The sequence below is a fragment of the Anoplophora glabripennis genome, unplaced genomic scaffold (genome assembly GCF_000390285.2).
Source record: "Anoplophora glabripennis isolate ALB-LARVAE unplaced genomic scaffold, Agla_2.0 scaffold1095, whole genome shotgun sequence".
NCBI lineage: Eukaryota > Metazoa > Arthropoda > Insecta > Coleoptera > Cerambycidae > Anoplophora > Anoplophora glabripennis.
The window spans coordinates 1-12810 of record NW_019417170.1 but is presented as its reverse complement, the minus strand read 5'-3'; the positions used below and the strand labels follow the sequence as shown (position 1 = coordinate 12810).

General features: G+C 37.7%; 1 protein-coding gene across 1 annotated transcript in view; it reads left to right on the top strand.

Moving 5' to 3' along the window:
- Nucleotides 1-12334, top strand: part of LOC108913782 (E3 SUMO-protein ligase RanBP2) — a gene marked incomplete at its 3' end in the record, with an annotated part of 18379 nt that extends 6045 nt beyond the window's left edge. Inside the window, exons 3-7 of the mRNA XM_023456000.1 lie at nucleotides 390-2863; nucleotides 6328-6610; nucleotides 6828-9068; nucleotides 11203-11761; nucleotides 11976-12334. Coding sequence (XP_023311768.1) covers nucleotides 390-2863; nucleotides 6328-6610; nucleotides 6828-9068; nucleotides 11203-11761; nucleotides 11976-12334 — 5916 coding nt within the window. The remainder of the gene's footprint in view (nucleotides 1-389; nucleotides 2864-6327; nucleotides 6611-6827; nucleotides 9069-11202; nucleotides 11762-11975) is intronic.
- Nucleotides 12335-12810: the final 476 nt, after the last annotated feature.

The window sequence follows — 12810 nt, the reverse complement described above, 5'->3', positions numbered from 1 at the left end:
CACGTTTAAATTCAGCTGCCCAAAATTTCACTGTGGTAAATGATGGTGCAGAGTCCCCATACACAGAATCCAACTCATCTTTGATTTGCGTAGGCGTATTGCCTTTCAAAAACAAATATTTAATGACAGCTCGATACTCGATTTTGTCCATTTTTATAAAAACACTCACATCAACTCACTCAAACGACTGTTACATAACAACTGCGCGTCCAAAATGGCTGAAACTTTGGTGAGTAACTGTCAACAGATGAACAACGAAATTCACTAGCTTTTATTTACGAGTGCTGCCATCTTCATGTTGAGGTCGGAAACCTTTCAGACCACCCTTGTATACCTGCATCTACCTCTTTTGTAAAATTTAATTTTTTTCTTTCTCCATTTTCCTCCAGTTTGTGAATTACTAGCATCGGATGACGTGGATATGGATCAGTCAGGTGCGAGGTATTTTTGCGATTTAGCTCAGTCCTTTGATCCTCATAATCCGGCTGTATTTAGCTTGCGGGAGCGTTTGATAACCACAGAGAATGAAAATCCCATTGAAGTCTCTAAACTGCTATTAAAGGAGCTTGAAACCAGACCAACTGATGTGAACTTATGGGTTCGGCTACTTAAACACCTTCTACAAAACAACCTGATTAAAGAAGCATACGAACATGCATCTACAATCGAGGAACAATATTTGTCTATTTTTCATAACGACTTAACTTGGTACGAAACATTTGCCGAAGTTCTCGTGAGGTTTGAAAGTGACCTTACATATAGTTCTCAGCTCACTTGGGAGTTTTGGTTCCTATTCGTATCTGTGCAGGATAGATTGGTAGCCCTGAGTTTGGATGAACACTTAGACACTGTAAAAACTAGTACCGAATATGTAACTGCAGTCTTCAATTTCGATCAAATGCTGTCTAAAGCCTCGCAGAATATTCAGACATGTCCAGATCGCCAATTAGTAACAGTATTTTTGAGCCATTATCACGCTCAGTTATATTTCTATCTAGCCACGCTCATTTTTAAACAAGCTAAAAAGGATCTAATTCAGTTCAAAGAGGCTTCCAACGTAACCCTTCCCGTTTTGTTAGCGGCTTACCATTCCTCTCCCCCCGACTTGCAGAGTATGTGGCTGATACAATCTCCAGAAAATAGGAGACGCCTTGTACAACACTGGCACAAAGAAGCCTCTTATCGTTGCTCACAAACGGGACACATCCTTCTAGCTGCTGCTAAGGATAGAAAGACTATCGTATTAGAAAAGGCAACACAGTATTCAACGGGAATGTGGCGGGAACAACTCTACAAGAAGGTGTTTGTGAAAAGAGATCAACAACTCAAAATATCGACAAGTTTTTTCGTTTCAAGCTTCCAAGTCTTAGAGCCAGTTATAAAATTGCCTGATCCTCTAGATTTAGTAAAATTCGATGAAGTTGCTCAGCTAGTATATCCCGACTCTCTACACCACTACATTTGGCTTGGTCTAAATAGTAAGTTAAGCGACATGGAGGTGAAATCTTTCGAAGGCCTGCAGTATTCCATAAAAAATTTGAACAATTGTGCTGCTGAGGCACTAAACGTTCTGGATATTCAGTCGTTTCTTTATTGTGCTATTCTCTGTGCCAAGTCCAAAATGGAGGATACTAAAAATTTGATTTATTACAACCATGATAGGCCTACTGTTTTATCAGCCTGTGTAACGGACCATTTAGGCACTTTAAACCAGTCAAAGTTTATATCAGCTGCTTATAAGATGTATAAAAATGAACAGGGAGCTAATATGGGAGAAGTTCGTTTGCTTCTAATTAAAGCCATCGAAGTGGTGAGATGTATAGGTCATCACGGCTTGGATGTGAGACTATTGGTTGCTTTAGCGAAAATATTTGAAGAGCGTTCGAAGAAACTTGCCAAACAGTCGGAAATCGAATTTAATGATGCGAGAGCTGAAATGTACTGGAAAACTGCCTTGCCGTTTTTGGAGAAAGTGAAAAATAATCAGATGATTACGTATTCTAATAACAGACTCTTTGAATATAAAGGGAAAGATATATCTATTTCCGAGGCATCGTCTTACATTGAAAGTGGGAAGTTGTTCACAGCTATACAGCTGATGAAGAAGAAGGAATATGAAAAAGCGTTACATATCTTCGAACAACTGAAAGATCCTTACGCTAGTTTTTACCAGTCGGAAATTTATAAACACATGGCTGATCAAAAAACCAACCAGAACAAAGAAAATGTTACATCGGAAATGAGGAGCCAAAATATTATCTTACTATCGAGAGCCAGGGACTGCCTATACCTCACTCTGGACAGACTTCGTGAACCGTCAGTAGACAGAACGCATCCCTTAAACTCTCAACTTGGTACTGAAATCGAGAAGATAGAAAGACTTTTGTCACGCATTGATCCAGACTGTACGAACCGCAATGAATGTGACGGAATGTCTGATGAGAACCCGTCCTCTGACAACAGCGCAGGAGATCATTATTTAACGACTTATACAACTCACACCAGTTTTCAGAACGGCCCGCCTTATACCCCAAAACATGATAACCATAATCATTCCACTCCCATGCGTTATAACATTTCAAGGCAAGAGGCTCGCCCTAGTCCGGAAAGACTGGATGCTCAGATAAGACAAATGACAGCTACAAGGGATAGCACGCTTACCAGCATTTTGGAGCAGATTAAAATCATGGTGGAATCGCACCGAAGCCTTCTGGATGAATTGCGGAGCTTTAAGGATACGACAGTGGACGATTTGAGGTCTGTGAAGAAGGGATTCGAGGAGCTGAAAGATGTTAAAAAATCTGTGGAGGATTTGAAGTCGTCTGTTGACGAGCTGCAACAGAATCTTTTGGATGTAGTACAGGTAAGATGTTCAGTATATTATCTGAAGCCTCGTGTTTAATTTCTTTAGCTGTTTTAGTTGTTTTTAGTTCTTTGGTTGGTGGGATAANGTTTCGGGCGTATAATGGTGTATCCAAGTTTCATCTACAGTAATTAATCGGCACCAAAACTCGGATTTATTGCGCCTAAACTGCGCCAACAGAGCGTTGGAAATGTTCATTCGAACACGGTTTTGGTCTAACGTGAGCAAACGCGGCACCCAACGCGCGGACAGCTTTCTCATCTATACTAATATTATAAAGAGGAAAGATTTGTATTTTTATATTTACGAGATTTGTCTAAAAAGTTCGTATAGAAGTTGAATAAAAAATTTATTTTACAATCGGGTAATTCAACAGTATCCCCTTCAAAGTACTCCCCTCAATTAAAATACACTTCCGCCAACGTTAATTCCACTGCTGGAAACACCTCTTCAGTTCATATTCGGTTATGTTCTTTAATAACCTCGTCGTCTCCTTTTTAATCGTTTCCACCGCACCTAATTGCCTCCTTCGAACCAGCATCTTACATTTGGGGAACAAGAAAAAGTCGCATGGAGCTAAGTCAGGCGAATATGGAGGGTGCTTCATCAATGTCATTAAATTTTTAGCCAAATAGTCGCGGATAACTAGTGATGTGTGCGCTGGTACATTGTCATGATGCAAAATCCACGAATTGTTCCTAGCCAAATCGGGGCGCACACGAAAAATTCGCGCTTTCAGCCTCTTTAGTACTTCAACGTAGAATTGTCCATTCACTGTTTGACCTGGGGGAACAAATTCATGATGCACAATGCCACTGGAAGAAAAAAAAAACAATGAGCATTGTCTTTCACGCTCTCCCGGCCTTCACGAAATCGTTTCATCCATTTAAAAACTGTTGATAGTGTTTATGTTGATTTAATATGTGACAAACACGTTCTTTTGACATGTTCATAATAGGGTTTCTGGTCGAGACTTCTCGAAGCGAGAATTCCCGGGAAATCTGGCCTTACTCGAGACGAGAAAAAAGTGTTGAGAAATCGAGAAATCNTGTTAAAAAATCTGTGGAGGATTTGAAGTCGTCTGTTGACGAGCTGCAACAGAATCTTTTGGATGTAGTACAGGTAAGATGTTCAGTATATTATCTGAAGCCTCGTGTTTAATTTCTTTAGCTGTTTTAGTTGTTTTTAGTTCTTTGGTTGGTGGGATAATTCTGTTATAATTTTTAATAATGTATTTAATTTCATAACCTAATTATTTTCGAAAAAGGAAAACATTTGTTTTACAAGTAACTGCACTTATTTGCCTACTTCTTTAAAAAGGTGAAAATATTAGATAATTTTATTAGTTGGGAGTAATTGAAAGTAAAAAAACTAATAATAATTAATAAATATTTAGGTAAAACATAGTGAGTGTACTTCGACGTTGGTTGGTGTATTAATCCACAGAGTAGTGAGTTTCCCACAATATTATATACCTATATTTACAGAGTGTGTTCCGGAATGGGGTACCGCACTCTTGTAAACTTTTTTATTGTTGATATTTTGAGAAAAAGTTATTCTCGATAAAAAGTTTTGCTTATCTTGTGAAGCCATGTACAGTAATCAAATTTGTAATAAAACATACCAGGCATCCAAAATATTTCAAAATGTGAAATTTTCCCTATGCAAAGTGCCTTTAATTTTTGTTTTCATTAAAAACTGTATTTAACAAAGTTGTTCGGGAACTCAAAAAATGCTTAAATGTGGGATTTAGTAAGAAAAGAAGGATAATCACATTGTGCAACTAAAAAAACGCCGCAGTTTTTAACTATCCTACATACCATATAATTACTATGGATATTTCCTCAGCTATTTCCTTATTAATGTCAAAGTCAACATATTTATTTTTATTAACTGTCCAGAATAATTTTTTTTAATAATGCTAACCCTGGAGCAACGAATCTACCTTATGGTGTTATGGAATCGGTGATGTTTCATATCGATATGCAATAAAAATATTTGATGAAAAGTATCCAAATGTAATTGTAACTCGTAGAGCAGATCACAAGCTAATTATACAATTTGATACCACTGGTGAATACTTGATGAATAATGAAAAGATAAAAAAAGAATACAATGATAACTACTGTTGTAGTTATAAACTCTGTAGAAGACAATCCAGGAAAAAGTCAGAAAACATATATATTAGTTGATCTCATTTTCAAAAAATTTTAGAAAGCTACAAAATATCCATTTAAACTAATGTTTAATTATAAATTGTTGGAGATGATGGTCGTCGTTTGGACTTTTGTTTAACAATGGGCGAGAAATAGAAAACATATTCTTTCATCACAATATTTTACTTACTGACAAATCAACATTCACAACTAATGGCGTGGTTCCTTCTCAAAATTGTAGATACTGGGCTAAAAATGTTCAAAAAGAAAATAAATGTCTGGTGTGGCGTAACGTATCATAAAATAATTGGTCCTTACTTTTTGGAAGAAAATCTTATTGAAAATTCATATTTGGAAATTTTCAAAATTTATTTTTGCCAGAACTAGATAGTGAAAAGAGTGACCGCAAAAAAAGTCATTTCTCCGCCTGTTTTTGAGACTGACAGGGGCAACAGGGAAAATCCTAAAAATGTTCTCAAAATAACCAAATACTCGTCATGAAAAATGAAAATGAGCATCACTTTCAGTTTTTCGAAAATTTTCAAAAATCACCCTTATTTAGAGGTTGAAAAGATAAAAAAAAAGTGAACAGATTAAGAATCATCAACAGTTGTAAAACAACAAAGTTTACAATTTTTTACAATTATTTCTATGCTGTCGTCCTTTATTATTTTCCCAATAAACTACTCTTCATCGTAAAATTTCACAATATTTTAGTTCGGTTACTTCCGTTACTAATTTAAAAACACAATTTGTTTTATTAGTAAGATTTTAATTTTCATTGTTATTTTACCACACAAATTTTTACTTCAAACAAACTAGACTGTTTTTTCAACAGTACCTATGTAGGTAAATGTAGGTAAAGCAATAGCAGTTAGTCCGTATCTCTACGATGTTTTAACGAAAACTGAATGAAATATTTTTAATCAGACCATTTTATTTAAGTACTTTCAGTAATTTTAAAAAATAATTTTAAAAATCTTTGTACTCTATCAGGTAATTTTTTGTACTTTTTGTAATTTAATACGTACGTTTTGTAATTTCATACATATTTTTTGTAATTTTTGTAATTTACCAAAGAACTTTAATTCCTATACTTTTAAAGTAATTTTAAATTATAATATCTCAAACGTACACCAGAAATTACTTGTGACACACCCCTCGTTTAATTTCTTTAGCTATTTTAGTTGTTTTTAGTTCTTTGGTTGCTGGGATAAATAAAAATGATATACTATGTTGACGCGTTTATTTTTTTAATTATCCTTATAACTGAGGAATTTGTTAATTTGATTTTTTTTTATCCTACAGGACATGAAGAAAGAAATCAACGAGTTAAAAACTCACACAAAAAACAATCAGTTGAGTGACGAGGATCTCTATGTCCTTGACCCAGACTACGGGGTAGATTATAATATTAATTCCAACATTGGAGCATATAATACGAACTTGCCTAGCGTTTATCCCAATTATCAACCAGGAAGGATCGGAAATGCCAGTAACTTAGCAGCTGCTTATGCTCCACCTGGATTGTATCCAGGGCTATACCCAGGTTTAACTTATGCTTACGGAGGACTAGGTTTACCACAACCAGGTACTTTTTTATGATTATAATGAATTTCAAATGAAATGCTACTTTATTTCTTTACTAATTTTCGTTCATAATTTAACAGAAACAACCCCAAAAATTTGATTTAAAAAAGTTATCTTTGACAGTCTATACCTCAAAAATAAAAGACGCTAGAATTTATGGTATTTTTTTCCCAAAACATCCTGTATATCAAATGCATAAATTACTAAATTTCTTACAGGTGCACTTCCATTTGTGCCCGACCAACAGCTACCGTCGATTTCTGCTTCCGTCGCTGCTAGCTACGCCCAACCAATTTTAGGTCAGCCGTCTCTCACTCAGGGCTTGCCATCTACAAGTTTGGGCATCGGAATGCTCACAGGGCAGATATTGTCGCACACAGTCCCTCACATCACTCAACCGATAAAGGAATCCTCCAAGGCTGTACCCGCCAGCACCACCCAAAGCCTCTTCTCTTCGTCGCCCTCCTCTTCTGCTACAGCAACAATAAATAAAGCAGCGCCGGTAAACGTCGTGATAACCAATTCGGATCCACTACCTACAACCAGAGCACTTACTTCCCAACCAGTTCTGTCGGTTACTATACCGCCGCAGCATATAAAGAGCAACATTGCCAAATCTCAGCCTCATAATTATCAGATTCCTCTACCGTCTACGGCCGTGACTGCGATAGCGTCTACTCCGTCCGTTTTGAGTAAACCTCCTCCTGCTATATCTACGCAGAGTTTGTTGTCTAACGTGTCGCCACCGGTATTTTCCGCGGTGGCTCAAACAAAGAGCCCGTCTAAGAATGTGAGTCTGGGTCTTCAGATCGAAAAAACTCTTGACAAAACTTTCAGCCCCGACAAAAATAATTCAACGTTGAATAGAAGCAACGTTTCTACGAATTCCGTCGAAGAACATGACCCTTGCCCCGATTTCAAACCTATAGTACCTCTGCCAGACGAAGTTCCTGTGAATACGGGCGAGGAATGCGAAACTGAACTGTTCTGTGAACGTGCAAAACTATTCAGACACGTCAATAACAACGGAGTCAAAGAATGGAAGGAGAGGGGCGTTGGAAGCTTGAAAATCCTGCACAATGCAAGTACGGCAAAAATTCGGATCCTCATGAGGCGAGACCAGGTCCATAAAATTTGCGCTAATCATTTCATTACGAAGGACATGCTGTTAACGCCAATGGCAAACAATGATAGAGCTTACGTTTGGGCTGCCCACGATTTCGCCGATGAGTCCGTCGTGTTGGAAAAGTTCTGCGTCAGATTCAAGACATCCGAAGAGGCCAAGAAGTTCCATGAAGCTTTCGAGTCTGCTAAGAAATTGATTGAAGATCCTGCCAAGAAATCACCCCAAAACTCTGCTATTAAACAAGACGTCAAACCAAAGAAAACGGAGCCGCAGAATAAAAGCGTGGCCAAGCCAGCAGTCCCAGCTACCACTTCATTAGGAGGTTTCGTGTTTACTAGCACTCCAACGTTCAAACCCAAAGAAGCAGTGGCACCCGCTAAAATAGTAGAGGCTGAACAATCGCCAAAATCTAGTCCGTTCTCGAGCCTCACCTTCGGAAAAGTTAACGTTACCCCTAACACGTTCAAAAGTGATTTCAAGCCAGTACAAACAACGGAAGCGACGACATTTTCTCCGTTAGTCATTTCCCAGAACAAACCGACGACTCCGCAAAAGGAGGACGCCGATGACGATTCTCACGCTGAAGACTTCGTCCCAACGGCGGAATTCAAACCGCTCGTCGCCCTGCCCGAGTTAGTTGATCATAAAACAGGCGAAGAGAACTCGGAGATACTGTTCGAGTGCAGGGCCAAATTATTCCGATACGACACGAACGGGGAAGTGAAGGAGTGGAAAGAACGCGGAGTCGGGATCATCAAAATCCTCAAAGACGAATCCGTTAGGTTACTCATGAGAAGAGACCAAGTGCTCAAAGTGTGCTGCAACCACAAAGTTTTGAAGAATATGGCCTTTAAATTGAACACCAACAATCCGAAGGCGGTGGTGTGGCACGCCCAGGACTTTTCCGAAGGCGTTTTAACGCCGGAAACCTTCACGGTAAGGTTTAAGACTGAGGAACAGGCCAATCAGTTCTTGCAGGTGTTGCAGACGGCTCAGACGTCGTTGGACGAGAACAACAAAGTAAGCGGCAAACACCACAAGCCCGATGCGCGACCGAGAACTACCAGTTTCGGGGATAAATTTAAGCCGGCGAAGGGTAGTTGGGAGTGTAAGAATTGTTACATTATCAACGAAGGAAAGACAAATCACTGTATCGCTTGTGAATCTCCTAAACCCGGTACCACTGCAAAGAAGCCGGAAGAATCCGAACTCTCGGGACCAGTGTTCTCCTTTGGGATTCCCACGACCCAAGCAAGTACTCCGCCGACTAGTGAAGGAACGAAGACCGGAGGGTTTACGTTTTCTCAGAAACCTGCTCTCGACACCAGTAAAGGTAAGTCCATCGAATCTAGTAAAAACTAGTACAGTAAAGCTCGGTTATGACGTACCGGCGGGGACTTAAAAAATCGGTACGTTATATCGGAAGTACGTTTTAAAAAAATTATTAAAAATTTTATTAATTCTTAACAAAAATATAAACATACATATAAAAGCAGCAATAGAATAACAGCATATATGGATTTTGTTCTTAAAACTTAAAAGCGATACTAAAAATTGTTTTTATTTGCACCACAAAATAGGTATAATAAAATATCTAAAACTACTTTCCAAAAAAGTCTTATATGAGTTTGTTTTTTGCGATTTATAAGGATCTGTTGCTCTAAATACATTTCTATTTCCAGCGATGCACTTAAAATACTTCAGTACTAATTTTACTTTCTAGAAATCGTTTTACATTTTTTATTCCTCTAATTGCGTCGTCAAACGTTACGGACGTTTCTTCTTCAGGTTCTTCTTCATCTTCTTCACTATTAACCTGCTCATCTTCGTTAATCTGGTCAAAAATATTTTGCTCTGTAGCCAAATTCATTGTAACTCTTTATCCACGTCAACGAAAGCATCAATGAATTTAATTTTTTGAAGTTAAAATTATTTTTATTTAACCACACACTTAGAGGTAAGTTATCGTCATCCTGTTCATTAGCAACTTGTTTAATAAACCATTGGTTAAGAGGTAAGTCATCGTCCTCGTCGAACTCGCAAAGAGAGGGCCATGCATGTTTGAAACAATTTTCAATTGTTTTTTGGGCAACCTGTTGCCACGTTTTGCAACCATTTCAACAGCATCAAGCAAATTTATTGTTATTGGTGTGCTATTTTCGATGCACTTAAGATTACTGGTCATAAACAGTCATCGATAACGAACTTTCAAACTGGAAAAATGCCAGTTCAGTATTGGTCAAATTGGAAACGTGAGGATGAGCAGGTCAACAAGCAATAATATCCGCCTGTTTTCTTTTACCAATTGTTTGTTCCAAGATCTTAGCTCACTTTCAAAAATATTTGCGGTCATCCATGCACGCTTGTTTGCCGTATAATTAACCCGGCAATTTTTTTACATTTTTAAAACATCTGGGCCTATTAAATTTACCAATAACTAAGAGTACGTTTTTCTGTCCCGGTCATATTTGCGCATATAAGAACCGTTATTCTTTTCTTAGAAAGTTTTCCTTTAACACATTTTTGACCTTTAAAGCTCATTGTACGATCTGGAGCAAGTTTATAAAAAAGACCAAGTTCATCAGCATTAAAAACATCATTCTTGCCATGGTTCATAAGTAGTGGAACTAATGTTGATTTAACCCAATCCAACGCATTTTCCTTGTTCGCACTTGCAGCTTCCCCATGGATTTTACTGGAACTTGCATTGTGCCGCTTTTTGAACCTATGTCACCAACCCGAATCACAAGAGAATTTATGTATAAAATGTACATTATAATCAAATTTTTAGATGATGGGATCAGGTATTTTGGTACTTTATATCAGAAGTACGTAATAACGGAGTTCGTTTTAACAAAACAGTTAACCATTGAAGGTCCTATAATAATGCCGGGACTTGTTTATTCGGTACGTTATAGCCATAAGTACGTAATAAGCGTGTACGTGGTAACCGAGCTTTACTGTAATTCACACAGAAAAATGGTGAAATTACAAAGCAGCAATATATTTGGACATTCTCGTTTTATCAAATTAACGTTGGTCGTTTCTTTGTTTCCCCTTTTTGCTTTGCCATAGATGGATTGATATTATGTGGTTCACCTGAACTAGATTAATATCAGAGGTTATTGACATTGAAATTCACAAACTAAACAAAGTGCTTTAAAAAATAACCACTATTTAAGATCTGAAATGACAAAAAATCATTAGCATTTTAGTTTTACAAACAGCAAAAATAATTATTTTAAAATAAATTACAATTAACAAAGTATGCCTATCCACATATTGGTTAATATTTAATAAATTATTGAAGAAATTGACTTTATTTAAATAATTTTATTTCACAAATGGTTTATAAAAATTTATTAATTTTTACGAGGGCAGTAATCCATTTAGATTTTGTGAATCTGCTCATTGAATGCCCTGCACGACGGTTTAAAAAGTCTACAAAACAATTTTATTCGTTAAAGGTATAAGTTTGGACACTCCCGGACAAAAGTTCACATTCGGAATACCGCAGGCCGCCACAGCTACAACAGAACCCGTCAAAACCTTCGCCTTTGGTACTCCAACCACTACAACGGCCGGAGCTGCGACTCAATTTTCGTTTGGGGCCAAATCGAGCCTTGACGCCACGAAAACATCCAGTATCTTCACCGCTCCCGCCAGCACTAGTTTTTCATTCACGCCTGCTGCCACCACGACATCCACTAAATCCGATTCTAAGTTTGTGTTCGGTTCCCCGCAAAAACACGAATTTGAATTTAAACCACGTTCGCCAAGAAGAATCAGCTCGGGTCAGGGTGATGAGGAATCCGACGGCAGCTACGTAGAGGAAGAGGAAGACAATATTTACTTTAAACCGGTCATACCCCTGCCGGAGAAGGTGGACGTGAGAACTGGCGAGGAAGACGAGAGCGTTTTGTATTGCCATCGGGCTAAGCTGTTTAGGTTTGTCAGTGGGGAATGGAAGGAGAGAGGTCTCGGTGATGTCAAAATTCTTCAGAGGAAGGATAACGGGAAGTTAAGGTAAGATGATGTGTATACAAATAATGAACCTCACGGCTTTCACAGTACCCCCCGAATCACAGGAACACAATCGGACGTGATAAACACCTTTCCGTTTTACCAAATTCAGGAATTCAGTGAAAATAATTTTTTTAGTTATAATTTTTATCGAAATTGAAATATTTCCATGACAATTTCAAATATTTTTCCTACAACTTATCGTCTTCTCTTTTAGGGTGGTTATGAGGCGGGAACAGGTGCTCAAAATCTGCCTGAACCATCATCTGACCAAAGAAACCGAATATATACCGAAGGATGAGAAATCGTGGCTCTTCCACGCCGCCGATTTCTCCGAGGGGGAGATAGCGCACGAGCAATTCTGTATTAGATTTAAAAACTTGGAAGTGGCGCAGGATTTCAGAAAGGCTGTGACCGACGCTGTGAATAACGCAGGCGGCGGCGATAAAGGTAACGATTTCAATGATAATAATAACAATCCGACGGGTCCGGTAAAGTTTACTAACGATACTAATTTGCTTGTGTATTCCAGCCTAGCTGTGTTTGCTTTGGCTCTTTGTTATATTTATTTGAAAAGTAGATAATTGTTGGTTTTTCGATATTAGTTTGTTGTATGCAATTTTTTGTTTTGGTCAATATTCTTGTGATTGTTTGTTGTCCAGTCGCTTGTTAAGTTTTTTATTAATAAATCTAAAGCAAATTGCATGTTTTGTTTTGTTTGCAAATTCCCCTAACCTTTAGCTTCAGTTCCATTTTTTTACTTATAACTAAATTTTTCCAGTAATTTTAAATAAAAACCTAAGTTACTCTTTCACTGTGTTAGTCTGGAACAAATCCGCAAAAAATATTGACCATACATCATATATTTTACTTATGAAAAAAAATGAAAATTTCACTTTTTTAAAACTGGTTCTAATTATCTAGTAAAAATAATTTTTATATACAGGGTGATTCAGAACTTATCCAAAAAAAAATTGTGGATGTACAGGGGACCCTTAAAAATACACTTCTGCACGGCACTGGAAACTGGTCCACTGTAAAACCGGCATGGC